Below are 16,209 nucleotides of genomic sequence, written 5' to 3'. Positions count from 1 at the left end.
CATATCAGTGTATAAAGACTTTAGTCATGATGCTGTAGCCTCGAGCAGGGTTTTTACTACTTAACTGTTAACTGCAGGTGAAATGACGACCTCATTTGGGGGAAATGGATACTGTAACCTTTATAGAACACAATAAATAATACTAAATTAGCCACGCTCCATTTTCTTCTAATACCTTTTTGTTTTCCTGTTCCCTAATGTCGGTGGGCAAAGAAAACGACTGAGCGGACAAAAAATGTGTTTATTTTGTGCAGATAATTGAGGCGTACACGAATTTCAAATCAAACTGTCTGATTGGCCAGAGTGTGGAGTCACAGCCGTCAATCATCCCCGATCTTAATACCGATTGGTTTCTGCTTAGATACCCTCTCACTTCGCAACAACCCAACCTGTAAGCAAGAAGAAGAAGCTACGCTATTCGCGTACATCTTACGCAAACTTAATTCAGACAGGTCTTCACTCGTCTTCAAAATACGTATCTGACGTTAGATAGCCACCTTTGGCAGCAGGTGAGGTCAAATGCTGAGGGACAGAGCGGAAGAGCTTTGGCGACAGGTGGAGGAAGAAATATTTTAGCTTTAAGCTAAAAGGCAACAAATGGACGAAAACAAGACGGAGCTGGTCGAAAGCCTCATAATATGGGTGAGTCTATTTGTGAATGTGTCGCCGAAACCGCGGAAGGGATTTAAGTCACCTGTTCGTAGCTGGTGGGGGTGTCAACGAAAGAAACTAGAGAGAAAATGAAGGAAATCTGACGATTTGTTCGGACGGTGTAATGGCAGAATAAGGTCGTTATTAGAGAGATTAGCTTCTTGTGCAGCTGTTGTTCGTCTCTGTGACCCCATAGGTAGGAAATGTAGCTGGGGGCGGGGGTCCTGCAGTCTGCTGAATGTAAAGTTAACACCTAGCAGGTGCAAAGATAAAAATCCTCTCGTTTATGTGGCTTGGCAAGACTCGGGCTGCTAATCCAATTAACCAGGGGGGTATTTGCGGAATGTCGCGGTTTGGATTTTTGCTAATGTTATGTAACTGCTTAAATGTAGCAAACAGCAGCAAGTAATAAGGCACTTTGCGCTCACAGAGAACAAACAGTTTTGCTGCCTGTCTTGTGGTTAGTAATAGGATAAGCGCTGAGTTAATGAGATCTCGTCCAGGATCCACGATTGCTGTGTCTGTCAGTAAGCCACTTTGTTGAACCCGTAACTTTGAACAGCAGTGTCACTAAGTAACGGGTCAACTTACCCAATGCCAAAAAACAAGAAAATGTGTAAAGGTGTCCCATGAAGGGAGTAAAACTTCCTATAAACTCTTCAAAACCGTGCTTTTGTGGTCTTTAAATTTTATCGTGGCTATAGCTGCACTGTTCTTGCGGAAGGATATTGATATTAGACTGGGAGAATTAACCGTACACCGTGGCCGCTGCTTGAATTATTTACATCATCATGTAAGCAAGAAAGCCTTTGTGTTTACTTGGGTCTGCGGTGGTTTCTTTGCCACTGTTGTCCTGTGTGTCCCTGTACATCCTGCCCTAAACATTTATCATTTCTTCTGTCCTAGTGCTGCTCGATTATGGGAAACGTTATAATTGGAATTGTTTTAGTCAATATTGAGTTGTTGTTTTTTTTTTTTAATTCAGTGGTTTGACTTGGGAAACATTTTGCAAATGTAGAAAAGTAAAAAACACTGCTATAAATGAGACAAACAAGACTAAAGAAGAACACAAATGAAACGGTGCTAAGTGATGATGTGTCTTATTCTGTCCTCTCATCCTTCCTTATTCTCTGTAGGGGTTTTGAAACTACAGTGCAGTGAAAACTATTTGCCACCCTTCTGATTTCTTTTTTTAAATTTTTTTAGGTTGTTTGTTTTTTTGTCCCATGATGTTTCAGATCATCACATTTTAATATTAGACAATGATAATCCCAGTAAAAAAAGGTGCAGTTTTAAATGATGATTTCATTTGTTAAGGGAAAAAAGTTTTCAAACCTACTTGGCTTATATATGTTGGAAAAGAAATTGCCCCTCCCCCTCCTTTTAAATCCTAACTAACTGTGATTAACCAAATTGTTTTTAGAAGCCTGAGTTTAATTTCACTATTAAATCACAAAAGCACTTAGATGGAACCTGTCTGACAAGGTGAAACAGGCTAAAAAGTCTCAAAAGGTAGCAGCGAACCACAGTGAGACCCATTATCCACAAATGGAGACAACTTGGAACAGTGCTGAACAGTGGTAAGCCTACCAAAATTATCATCAATAATCCATCAATGACTCATCATGAAGGTCACAAAAGAACCAGGAACCTGGAAGACTGCACGTTTCCCTTGCATCAGTCAAGGCTGATCTTTGCAATTAAGAAGGAAATTGAGCAAAAATGCCATCCATGGTTCCAAGGTGAAAATCACTGCTGACCAAAAAGGAAACAAAGGCTTGTCTCACATGTCCAAGACTTTTGGAGAAATATACTGTGGAGTGACAAGACACATTGAACCTTTTCAAATGTTTGCATCCCATTACATCTGGCATAAAACTATCATACCATTTCAAAAACAGTACATCATGTCGACAGTCAAACGTGGTGGTGCTGGTGGTAGTGTGATGGTTGCTTTGTTGCTTCAGGACCTGGACAACTTGATGGTGACATAAATTCTGCTCCGACAATTAGTTTGTGGCTGAATTCAAACAATTCTGCAAAGAACAGTTGGCCAAAATTCCTCCACAGCAGATGTTCCCAAAGTTAAGAGCGCTGCGGCCCATTTAAAAATGAAAGATTCCAGAGGGGCCTGCCGTCATTAAATCTGTACTCTTTACAAAATATGAAACAGTGCTCAATTTCCATGAAAATTTATAAAAAAATAAAAAAATAAGTGGCTATAAATTGCTAATGCTACCCAGTCATATGCAAAGTATAAAGGACAACGTTTGACCCACTTGCCACTGCAGCACAAACTTCAATAATAGTAAATTTAGGTCAGAGTAATGTTCTGTTACCAGTTTTAAATCACCTTTTTATATAAATAAATACATTTATATGAACATGTTACTGTACATACTTGTGAGTAATTTCACACTGAATTTCTGTTATTACTGTGGCCCACCAGGGGGCCCTGGCCCACACTTTAAGAATCACTGCTGCACAGCAACCCTGCACAGCGACACTCATTGTCACTTAACACAAACACTTGCAGTTCTTGCTGCTAAGGGTGGCGCAACTAGTTATTAGGTTTAAGGGGCAATTACTTTTCAGGTATGTCCAGGTATGTTTAAATAGCTTTGTTCCGTTATTTAAAAAAATCATAATTTAAAGGGTTCTTTCTATAATAATATTTGTTTGATCTAAAACAGGTAAAATCTTCTTTGCAAATATGCAAAGAAGTAAAAAATAGAAAGGGGGCAAATACTTCACAGCACTGTATGGCATCTCAGAATCTTTGTAATGTTGTAGTTAAAGTCTTTAAAATATATTTTCTGGTGCACTACTATATTATTCCCTTGGTTTATCAGAAATCATAATATTATTTTGTTTTCTGCCTCTCAGCTGCAAACTTTCAACACTCCTGCACCCTGCCAAACAGTGGAGGAGCTGACCACTGGAGCAGCAATGTCACAGGCTCTGCATCAGATGTGAGAGCACATGCTTTATTTATTTCCAGCCAGTTTCGTTAAGCTTGAGTAATTCATGTCACACTCCTGCCTGCTCCACATTAGGTCAAACGTGCACTGCTGGAACAGTTGGGATAATGTGCTTGCATTTTTTTTGCTCTCATGCCCTCATTAGTTCCTCTACTATAGAGAGAAAGGGTACTTATGCTTTAAAGTGCACACAAACAAAAAGAAAACTACTGATCTTATCTTATTACATTTCTGGCCAGCACCACATTGTAGTCATTGACAATGACCCCTCACAGCAAGAACATTTTGGGTACAGAGTAGAGCTGCTTAATTATGGCAACAATCTTAATCACAATTATGATGAGGATTATTTATCACAAAAAATTAACTTAAAATGAAGTGCATTTGTTAAACGTTTTAGTTTAACAAAGAGAACAGAGAAAGTGCCCCACTGTAAAGGAAAGGCAAAGTGAAAGCACCATTTCAAACACTTGTTGGAGGTTTTAATTGTAAGTGAATATCAATTTCAGTTAATTGCACAGTTATAGCTTTGAGTGATATTTCTGAGAGCGAGAATGGAGTTTGCATGCTCTCACCTATCACATGTCAGATATTTCCAATAAGAAAATATCTTACTCGTATAATCCACAATCAGTGGGTTAGTTTAGAATTCAAACATTTTCTCCTATTACAGAAACAATTTTGCCACTTTTGCCTGACAGAGTTGTTCTAAAAGTCAAAAGTGTCTCTTCTATGGAAACCCATTCTCACCTAATTAAATTCTATCTGGCTCTTCCCCATGTATAACCCACGGCTGAATAAAAGAACTTGCCTGTTGTATCTCATCTAATGCTGGCAGTTGTAGAAATTAAACAGCTTGAGTAGAAAAGGTTGTAGCATTTATTTCAGAAATTTCATGCACATAACATGGATATCTAACAAAGAATGTGAACTGTACACGACTAAACAAGGACTCTTGTGTAGAATAAGTCTTATCATCTCTGTGCTTCAGAGACCCTGCATGGTTCACTGATGGATGGCTCAGTCGTATCAAAACGGATGTTGAAGACAACTGGAGATTAAAGGTACAAAGTACTACCATGCCCCATGTTTGCTTTTGTTCACTTTGTTTTGTTTTTTTTGAATTTTTTTTTCTAATTTGCTGAACCCTCTGTGTGCTAAATCCTTTGTTTGCTCCACACCTGCCAAACTGTCCTTGACACTGATCTCCAAGCTGCTCCAGGGGTTCTGCTTAAGCGTGCACTCTGACTCTGCGCTCTCTCTTCTGGTGAAAGTGTGCATGTATGTTTGTCCAAATATGTCAGCTGTAAAGTGTAAGGATGGAAAAAAAAAAAAAGCCATTTTCTCTACATTGATTTGGTTGTGATGCTTTCCCTGCTGCTGCCTTGTCCTCTCCCCTGAATGCTTTTTTTCATGGACGCATCCTTTATTGCAGCGGTCCCCAACCTTTTTTGCACCACGGACCAGTTTATGTCCGACAATTTTCACAGACCGGCCTTTAAGGTGTCTCGGATAAATACAACAAAATAAAACCAGCACCAGTACCAACAAAAGAAGATTTATTCATAACACATGGGAAAAGACCCAAGAAACCAAGTTAATGATAAAAACTATAAAGATCCTGAAAACCATGAATTTTACACCCGAGCCTCAACTCTCGTGGCCCGGTACCGGTCTGTGGCCTAGGGTTTGGGGATCGTTGCTTTATTGTGCATATAATAGAAGTCTTATTTACATGTGGGTCATTCATCTCAAATCTTTTGCCTGAACATCTCAGATTTTTCTTAAAATGTTATGGTCCAAAAATAAAAATTCTTGTCATTTTCTTGATCAGTCCAGCATGAAAGTTGAATGTAAATAAGATTTTCTTAATATTTGTGAATAAGAATTTCATGTTAAATAGTATTCTACTTGTTTTATTCATTTTTTTTTTTAAATTATTGTTAAATACAACTCTATACTCTTCAGAAATTATCTTCTGCAATGTGCCTTTTTTATATTGTCGTGTCATAAAATATGGGACTTTACAGAAATGTTTCATTTTTTCATATTTTAACTGGCAAATATGCAAAAAAAATTTATTTATGAGTCTCAAATTACTCATTCATTTTTATAGAGCGGCCAGTCAAAATTTTTGGCTTTTTTAGGCTCAAAATAGTTTTTGAGATATATTCAAGTTCAAAGATTGCCTCAGATTTCAATGTGCAAAAATAAGGCTTTACAGTAGTTGGACAGGCCTTTTAAAAAAAATAAAAGGATATTTATAGATAATTATCTACAAGTATTTGATACATGACCTGAAGGTTGACTGCAATTGCTATATAACTTTAGATTTTAAACCATAAGATTTTCAGGCAAATCAGAGGTGGCTGAGCAGAAATTTGATGATGAGCGATTAAAATACCTAATTTGGTCTTAAGTGTTATCATTAACATGAATGATAACACTTAATCTACTATGCAACTCAAAATATTTGCCATGAAAAAGGACATTTTCAAATGTGTGATTGAAAATTTTCTCTTTTTTCGGTCTGCATGAACGTATATTGTTTTCCATTGTTGTTTGTTCATTTTGATCGATATAAAACAAATATGAGAATATTTTATATCTTTCCTCAGATGAACAACCTGAAAAAGATACTTCAGATGGTGGTTGACTATTATAATGAGGTATGAAGTATGTAATCCTTGTTTATGCAGAGATGTTAAGTCATTGGTAGAGACGACTACAGAATCTGAAAACCTATAAACAGTTGTTTACGGCTTTTCTACATCTTAGAGAAAAGCTTTAGTGAAAAGTTAATGTGCAGCTTTTATTTTCTGTGCACCTTCAGGTCTTATCCCAGGAAATTTCAGATTTTCCCTTGCCAGATGTGTCACTGGTGGCAGAGCATTCAGACCACACTGAACTGGGGAGACTTCTGCAGCTTATACTGGGCTGTGCAGTCAGATGTGAGCGCAAACAGGGTATGTTGCTGCTTGTGTGTTACACATAATCTCTACACTCATGAAAAACCAAATTAAATACATTTTGCAGGAGCAAAATGTAAAAAAATAAATAAAAATGTTGCAACATGTCACTTACAAAGACGGAGTTTATGAGATGGCCTAGATTAGAAACCAGTGAGGACAGGTGCTGCATTTGGTAGTTTGACAAAATATTGCAATGGTGTGTACGTTTGTGTGATTTAATCTCCCTCATTATATCACCAGAATACATTCAGATCATCATGACCTTGGAAGAGTCTGTGCAGCATGTTGTCATGACAGCCATCCAGGAGGTCAGCCTGTTTTAATACAACATTACTTGCTCTGACAAATTAGCTTTATTAAGGATACTCAGAAACAGCTTTGCTGAGCAGTTCAGCCATTTTAAATAACAGTAACTGTTTCAGCAGCAGCAATAGTGTATGAAGGAGGTTCGAGTATTTGCTTGCATATGCTGAAATAGGTTGAGGCTTTGCAGCTTTTTCAGTTAGTGTATGTAATAAACTCTGCTCCATTTTCCTCTTCAGCTCATGAGTAAAGAGACCAAGACCCCATTTGCAGCAGAGCTGTCTGGGGACTTGGAACAGCAGGTTAGTATTATTATTATATCCCACTCATTCTGAAAGAAAGTGTGTTGTTAAATGCATTTGTAATGCCCATTTGGCGCGATATGGTGGATATGAATGCATCAGGGGGCAAATCGGGGGTTTAGTATCTTGCTCAAGAATACTGTGACATGTGGACCGGAGCAGATTAGGATTGAGACACCTACCTTCCGATTGGTAGACGACCTGATCTGCCACCTGAGTGACAGCCGCTACTCTATTTCTTTGCAGTTAAAATGTTCCTTTAGAGCCGCTTGCAACCTCAGCGTTTGGCTCATGGATATTACTTGCACACATACTGACCTCATAATTTAAAACTTTAGCTGTATTTAATATTATGTTTTTTCTAACATGCATAAAGTCAAAAGTAGTTCAGCTTACTCTAATTTGCTTGTGCTAAGTCAAGCAAAGGACCTGTGTATGTAATTTAAATTGTTGGCTTGTTCAGCTTGTCGGTTTATTGACTTGTTCTTGGAGCGTTACTGTACTGTGCAAACTGCATAAGTCAGTAATGTAACTTTTGTCAGGCAGTTGGCATCGCAGCTGCTGATAATATTGCCATTTCAAAGGAGTCCACCCAACTTATTTGTGTAACTTGAGCCTTTATTTTCCTTGATGTGTTTGAGGAAGAACATTGTCACTGTGCAGAGACTACCACAGCTCAAGTACTGACATGAACTGCACATGTAGCGCTGGAGATCTGCATCTTCAATGGGAAAATGAATCAGGGAACATTGATGGTTTCGTATTGATTTTATGAGTAATGTATTTTATGCTTAGTTCTTGAACTTAGCTTTTTTTTTTTTTTTTTTTTAAAGAAAAACTTTTAAGCCATTTGATATTTGCTTTTTCTCATCCATGTGAGAATCACATCAGTGTCTCTCTTCGATAATTTAACTTCTAAATCCTCATGTGTCCAGCTGAAAAAAGCTCTTGAGGACCTCGCTGAACTTCAGACAGAGAAGGAAGCGCTAACCCAGCGATGTCAAGAGCTGGACCTACAGGTGAGTGCAGACCTGTTACACACAGCCAAGGAGAATTTCTATTGAGAAATCTTCTTGAATCTGATTGACTAGCGCTCTTTTGCCTTACTTTGCTGATATTCAGGTCTCTATGTCTCCACACATACATGTCTATGTACAGTATAAACAGGAATTGTGTAATGCTTTGCTCCATTGTGTGGAGCTGCTGTGGCAGAATGACGATGAGCTTAGAGTCTGGGCTCAGCTTGTCCTACCGTGGCATTCAGCCCATGCTCTGCCACTGCTACAAGGCCTCATTCATCACTGAACAGGCAGACTAATTTTAGCATAGGGACTGATCAACTGTTCAACTGGACTCTCGACAGATTGATTTGTTCTGTTTCCAGTCTTGCTCTTCTCTGATCGTAGCGAGGTAAGTATAACATGGTTGTCTGTCCCGCGCAACTAAACTCAACTAAACGAGCTGCTTAAATATTTGTACTCTAACTCTGCTAACAGACGGTTCAGTTGGGATTCTGTTTGACACAGGGCACGCAATGCTTATTTAATAATTTTTACTGTTTTTCTAGTAATTAACCTAAAGACTTTGCCATATTCTTTTGAGAAAAGCAGCATTACATTATTTTGTAATGTATATGGGTCTTTTGTACTGATCTGCTGTGTTACTAATTAGGTGTTGTTTTAAAGATTCAAACTATCAAAATAAATGGCTTTGAGTTAGTCTACAACAGGCCATACAGAGTTACTAAATAATTTTATTTTACATGGTTTTGTTTGGTGGTAGTAGATAAATTGAAAGTGCATTTTGTAAATATTTTACACGCACAGTAAGAGGTCTTGACATCTTACATTGGTAGTAGGCTCCTTATCATTTACCCTTGCATTTGGAAATGCTGTTGTCATCGAGGACGCCTGTTGCCATGGGTGTATAGTCTGAAGCATCCTGCCGAAAGGTTGCGTCAGTCAAAGAAACACGCACATGAAGGTCAGAATCAAAGATCTTCTAGCAGAACTCTGCACTATAACGAGATCACTGAAATTATTCTGTGCTTGACCTGTGATTTTTAGTCATAATAAGAATAATAATAGTGAACATATATGTCAACTTTAGTTGTAGACAAGTTGTAAGGACGTTATGGGATAGGAATTTTAACAGTGATATGTTATTCTCAAACTAGTGTTTCATAAACTGGCAACCAGCTTTGAGGTACTGGTGAGTGAGAATGAAAACTAACCATGCATTAACATGTTTGCTTAAAGTGCACTTTGTCTGTGCTCTGCTTTCAGCATGGATTAACTGCACTGTTTGCTTTAACAGCTGGGAAAGTAAATTCTCATGGCAGTGGTGTATCTTTTGATGCGATGATGTTGTGACATTTTACTTTGCATGAAATAAATGAAGATATTTAATGTCATATTTTTTTCCCCCGATGAAACCAGTTCAACTTTAAAACTACTTGTGGGAATGGCTCGCTCACCTTACTTTCCCTGCACAGGTGGCTGTTCTTCAAGAGGAACGGAACAGCTTATTGGCTGAGAATGACGTCCTAACAGACCGAGCTAATCAGCTGGACACATTTGATGACCCAAGCACGCCGTCGGGAAGAAAACACAGTCAGTTACAGCAACAGCTAGAAACACTGCAGGAGGAGAACTTCAGGTTTGTCCTTTCCTCTTGAAATGGCTGATGAACCTCCCTATGGTGAAAACAAAACAATAATAAAAATTATGCATTTTCTAGGCTGGAGGCTGCTAAGGATGACTATCGGATCCACTGCGAGGAGCTGGAGAAGCAGCTGATAGAAGTTCAGCACCGAAACGATGAGCTCACCAGCTTGGCAGAAGAATCGCGAGCTCTCAAAGATGAACTGGATGTGCTGAGGTTTGTGTCTGTAATACAACTGATTCATTAAAGGATTAAATTGTGTAGAGGTAAGATCATACAAATTCAGTAAAATAAAAATGCATTTCAGGCTCAGCATTAGAAATGATTGCATCAGTTGGATAACTTAAATAGTTAGCGAGGCAAGGCCGAGATTATTTGGACATATGTAGAGGAGGGTTAGTGCTTACAATGAAAAAACAATGTTGAATATGGAGTTGCTAGGTGAAGGGAAAAGTGGATGACCACAAAAAGGATTCATGGATGTAGCGACGGAACACACACAGAAGGTTGGTGTGGAGGAAGATGATGCTAGGGATACGCTCAGATGGAGACAGATGATCTGTTGTGGTGACCTCTAAAGGGAGTAATCGAAGGACAGTTTACAAGCAGCCACTTTCTGCCTCCTGCTGCAAAACTAGTAGAAGCAGTAAGGCCACACCCTTCAAAGAGTGAAACTGGCTGATGTTTGAGTTTCTGACCTTAACAATAAGGGGTGTCATTTTACTGGCATGAAATCGGTGTAACGCTGGTACAGATTATCTTGTTCCAGTAAATGACTAATTCTTAATCGATAATGTTACAGGAAGTGAAACAATGAGATTTTGAATTTCTTTTGTAAGAGTGTCCTGAGACTAGATAATCAGCAGGTTTTTGAAACTAGAGCTCTTTGATCTCTCACGCAAGCACTGGGAGATCTTTTAAGTTAAACACAAAAGGTGCTTACCTTGGATCAAAATGTTCTACCTTAGCGTTATTTCTGAAGACGCTCTTGTTCACGGTTATAATGGAGACTCAAATGTGCGGCGACGATATTTTACAGTCCTTCATATTCTTGCGTAGGAAAATGTTTGTTTTACGATATTTAATATGTAACTAATTAAAGAGGTAGTTTTAAAGTATGCAGTGATCCTAATATCTGTATTAAAATGTTGCTTATTCCAGGCACAGTAAATTGAGATATGTGCTGCAGTACTGTACATTTCAGTTTTCCCATGTGCTGTATAGGAACTGCTCAGATCGGGTGGTGATGCTGGAGGCTTCGGTGGAAACGTACAAGCGCAAGCTGGAGAATCTGGGTGATTTAAAGAGGCAGATGAAACTGTTGGAGGAAAACAACATGACTTACATGCAAAACACAGTCAGTCTGGAGGAAGAGCTGCGCAAGGCCAATGCTGCCCGTGCACAGCTCGAGACATACAAGAGACAGGTAAATGACATGCAAAACCACAGCTCGAACTTTCATCCAAAATCCACACAAATTATAAATCTCACAATATAATCATTTGTTTGTAATAATAACATTCATTGGCATCTTATGAGCAATAATGTGTCTGGTGGTGGATGAATTTATATTATTACATTTTCATTTATTTAGGTCCAGGAGCTACACAGGAAGTTGTCTGAGGAGACGAGGCGAGCAGACAACCTGGCGTTTGAGATGAAGAAGTTGGAGGAGAAACATGAAACTGCAACGAAAGAAAAAGAGGTTTAGCGGCATTTTTTTTGTTAGCAATAATAAAGTAATAATTTTCTTCTAGCTGTGATGAAACTTTTAACTAACATTGTTAAAAAATTTCTTCACCACCACAAGAGGATCATCATTGAGCGAGATTCTCTGAAGGAAATCAATGAGGAGCTTCGATGCACTCAAGCTCAGCAGCACCAACTCTCCCAAGCAGGTATCCTATAGGAAAGGTCATACCTGACATTAGTTATTGTGGTGTTGCTATGGTAATCTGAAGTTTGCATGCTTATTTCATATAGGCATGCTTCCCTCTAGCAGCCCCAGTCATGATAACCTGGCTGCTGAGTTGATGCCCGTTGAGTACAGGTAGTATCTTACTGCTGTTGCTGCACTTAATAAGATTTCTACTTTTCCCACCAAACTGATGTGTGTGACTTATGTGTGTGTAATTGTTCAGAGAAAAGTTCATCCAGCTGCAGCATGAGAATAAGATGTTGAGAGTGCAGCAGGAAGAATATGAGCGTGAGAAGATCGCTTCTCTGCAGGCCCAGCTGGAGGAAGCACACAAGACTCGCAGTGAACTGGACACTGAAAACAGGTTTCTGTCAAGCACTGATAGATGTGATGGAAGCTGTTCTCTCCATACATTTATTTTGATGTATTTTCATCATTTATCAAATGTATTTGATCTGGATGTTAACCTCTCATTCCTCTACATTCTGGTTAATCTTCAGATTGAGCCGAGAACGGGTCGGTGAGCTGCAGCAGCAGGTTGAGGACCTTCAAAAGGCTTTGCAGAGCCAGGCATCCAAGCCTGATGATGTAAGTTTGCCCAAATGGGCTGGCGTTAGTACAGAGAAAATGCAGAGTTAATGTTAGCCTGGTATATTTGATGCTGACATGCTATTATATATATTATATATAAATATATATATATAGCATATATATTTGATGCTATTACAAAAGAAAATCACTTTATATAAGGTAGGTAGATTGATATTGGTAGAGAAAGATGTATGCACGGTAATTACATCCATTTGTATACATTCACATAGATGGTTTACAGCAAGATGCAAACCTCTGGTTAAATTCAAGAACAGGAAGGCCAAATTAACTTTTCCAGAAAACACCTTAAAGTGCCAGCACAGTTCTTTCAATCATGCCTTGATTGTTAGTTTTTGCTTTAGAGTGAGTGTATCAGTGGAAATCCTTTTATTTATTTTTGCCATCCAGAATGAAATTCCTTTACCACATTTAATCTTGTACTTCTATTTTCTCATTTTCAGTCAAACCTGAAGCGGAAACTTGATGCACACATGTAAGTGCAGCTGGTCTGAGCTTTGACTGAGGGGTGCAAAATGAATTTCTATGTTTTCCAGTAGAGGGAGGTAAAGAAGCAGCATTTTTCTTCCCCTTCAGGGTCCAACTGAACGAGGCCCAGGATGAAATCATGAAGAAGAAAGAGCTGCTGGAGGACCTTCAGCCTGACAACACTCAAACCTGTAAGTTGCACGCTGCGTCATCCTCAACACTAGACACAAAGTGATGGCTTAGTTATAAGTGTTGCTATTTTATTTGAAAGCTCTGAAGGTGGATGAGCTGATGGCTGCTCTTAAGAAGAAGGATGATGACATGAGAGCCATGGAGGAGAGATACAAGATGTATTTGGAGAAAGCTCGCAGTGTGGGTAATATTATTCATGTTTCGTTACTTTGAGTATTGTCTGTGTTAGTATTTCATTTCCTTTGTTCCTACTGTAGGTGATCCGAGCATTGGACCCTAAGCTGAATCCTGCTACTGCTGAGATCCAGGCTCTGAGGAACCAGGTTGCAGACCGAGACAAGCAGATTCTCAGCTTGGAAGTAAATCTGCATTTTAATCTTGTTCAAACTGAAGTTATATGTTTACTACATTTTTCCCTAAAATGAGTCAGTTTGCAGAGAAGAAACTCTGCATCAGAATTATGTAAGCCATAAATTTCCAGGTTTTTGAATATGGCAGTCTCTAGCTTTTCCATTATAAAGTTCCAGTAATGTTTTCCCTTCTTGCATTTCCGAAACCAGTAAATAAGATTACTTCCCGTTGCCTCACTTTTAGGGCAAAGATCTGAAATTGGCTCAGTTATCCTGTGGGGGTCTTTCTGATGTGAAAGAAGTGATGTGGAAAAGCTTTTGATTGCTATATGAAAACATTACTGCTTACTGCTTTAAGTTGAAGGGTTGTTTATTTCATTTTATTTTATTGTTTCGTTTAAATGCACTGACATTATTTGGTTATTTGTCCCATAGCGTCAGTGTGAGCAGGCAAAGCTGAGAGAGTATGAGGAAAAGCTGATTGTCACGGCGTGGTATAACAAGGTAAAGTAAAATGGTACATTGCCTGCAAGATGGTCAGTTGCATATTTACCTACTGCCTCTTCTTCACTCAGTGTTTTCTTTCTGTGCTCAGAGTCTGAACTTTCAGAAGCTGGCCATTGAATCACGTCTCGGGGGCCGCACTGCCTCCATGCTGTCCCCCGGTCAGTCCTTTCTGACACAGCAACGGCAAATCTCAAATGCCCCCCGTCGGGCACTTTCAATCAGCGTGCCTGCTACTACCTCCAAGTAGACTGTGTCACAGAGCCAAATGTCTCCCTTTATTCAGCTAAGGAAAAATCTATAAGCATCACTCCCTCCCATAAGTGACCTTAAACACATCTGCTCTCAAGACAGGGAGGGGTCAATGAAATGCTGATTGGGATCAGTGAGCATCGGCTCATCCAATAGGTCACCCATCTGATGATATTTATGCTCTCCTACTGTACATTGAACCTGGATAGAAAGTTAACCTACTGTTAACTCAAGCAGTGCACAATTCACCAACTCTAGAGTAGACTAGAACACATTTCTACCCTGTCTTTGCTTTGCTGTGCAGCTGAATGCTTGTTATAATCAGCTCATTTATCTCCTGTCAGGACTAAGAGAAACATAACTGACTGCTTAACAATATTTAATATAGAGTTTGAGCCCACTCGTTTTAACGAATGTGATATTAATGAACACTAAAGCCGAGAACTTGTAACTTTAGATGATTGTTGAAATACGTCCAAGTTGAACAGTCAAAGTATGCAGTGATGGTGACGCGGTCATCAAACAGCAGCATCTGATGAAAAACACAAAGAAGCTTTGGAAAATCAGTTCTGTGTCTGGTGCTGGCCACCAACTGCTTTTATGCTTCAGCCACTTAAAGATTTTTACTAAAACGGAAAAAAGCTTATTGTGTAAAGCTGTGAAAATCCTAAACCGTTTAAAGTAAATCCAGGAATATTTTTCTATATTTCCAGGGAGTGATGTGATCACAGTAAAAACTGCTGGGCCTTCTTGAATCATATTTAGCAGTGACTATCCAAGACTGTAGTCTCTAAATTTGTACAACTGTAATGTAAACATGATTTTAACACCAGCCTTTGATCCAAATGTCAGAATCAGGTTGAACATTTATATAGTACCTTCAAATTGTAACTTGATTTTTTTTTTTCTTACTCTAATCAGGTTGTATTCAGGCTCTTTAGTGTCAGCAGAGGTTAACAGCACTATAAAGGAGCAGAATTTGTCTTTCAGGTTGTTGGTTTCTGGCTGCCTGTTGTTACACCTTCTAGTTAAACTGCACTAGTTTCACAACACATAATTGGATTCTATTATAATTTTGCATAGGAGTATCTAATATTGCTTTTATTTTTCTTTTGAGTGAATGAAGATTATAGATTTCTGATGTTAAAAAGCAGTGACTCCTAAAACTAGGTGATATCAAGTGTAGCACAGCACAGAGAACTGTGAGTAAATGGATTAAAAAAAAAAAAGTGTAGGGGAAAGGCATTATAAACTTTCTGGGTTGTAAGCAGTTCAAATTTTAATGCTTTTGGATTTCTTGTGAATAAATGCATTTTGTTTTTCTAAACATGTATAATGTATTATTTTATGACTTGGGGGTGTACAGCGGTATCCTCATTATCCACACAAACCAAAGGTTTCAGATGATGTGGTCGGTGTGTGCAAATCATCACTGTGAGCCAAAAGTTCAGGCTCCAGAATAATTCAAATTCGCATTTTCATACTGTATTTTTCACCCTGCTGTTGTGTGTGGATGATGCTAGATCATTCACCTGTAGCTCAGATACACTCAGATAAAATGGTCCCAAATACTTACTGTTCAAGCCTGTTGTTTGTGAATTTATCACCTCAGTTTCAACTTTTAGTTCTTACTGAACACTAGTCCAGCCAAAGGCTGATATCAAAGAAATTGCAACAGTCTTCTTTGTTTGCTACACTTTGATAAATAGAAGATTTCTTGGCGAGATTGTATAATTCAGCAAGCCTTGACATAAACCTGGGAGTGTTCCGGTACATGTAGTTTGAGTCATTTTACTCTGTACTCAGCTCTAGACCATTAGAAACAAGTAAACATCAGCAGGACTCCTTTTCCGGGAAATGAGCATGGATGATGGAGCATGGAGTATTAATAAAGTCCAGGGTGTTTGTAGGGCACTTTTGAGTTAGTCTCTATTTTTGAGTTGGGTGTTGATATTATATAATGTGTGAGGGCACATCATGGTCGACTTTGCATCACACTTATAATTTTCTGCATTGGTTGCTAATTTTCCTTTTCAGATCAGT

The 16,209-nt window shown here is 38.7% G+C and overlaps 1 protein-coding gene across 1 annotated transcript; it reads left to right on the top strand.

Moving 5' to 3' along the window:
• The first annotated feature begins 437 nt into the window (after nt 1-437).
• On the top strand, nt 438-15,827 carry hook1 (hook microtubule-tethering protein 1). Its single transcript, XM_006790111.3, has 22 exons — nt 438-642; nt 3,538-3,623; nt 4,624-4,696; nt 6,251-6,301; nt 6,466-6,598; nt 6,845-6,912; nt 7,147-7,209; nt 8,145-8,228; nt 9,704-9,867; nt 9,949-10,089; nt 11,098-11,299; nt 11,468-11,578; nt 11,684-11,771; nt 11,857-11,923; nt 12,015-12,155; nt 12,292-12,379; nt 12,844-12,875; nt 12,977-13,059; nt 13,140-13,240; nt 13,318-13,419; nt 13,846-13,914; nt 14,006-15,827. Exons 1-22 carry the CDS (start codon nt 598-600, stop codon nt 14,162-14,164), a joined length of 2,151 nt encoding a protein of 716 aa, XP_006790174.1. The 5' UTR covers nt 438-597; the 3' UTR covers nt 14,165-15,827.
• The last annotated feature ends 382 nt before the right edge of the window (nt 15,828-16,209 follow it).

This window comes from Neolamprologus brichardi, chromosome 23 (assembly GCF_056152115.1).
Source record: "Neolamprologus brichardi isolate AB-2024 chromosome 23, ASM5615211v1, whole genome shotgun sequence".
NCBI classification, from domain to species: domain Eukaryota; kingdom Metazoa; phylum Chordata; class Actinopteri; order Cichliformes; family Cichlidae; genus Neolamprologus; species Neolamprologus brichardi.
Note: the sequence above shows the minus strand (reverse complement) of the source record. Positions and strands in the feature narration are given on the sequence as shown.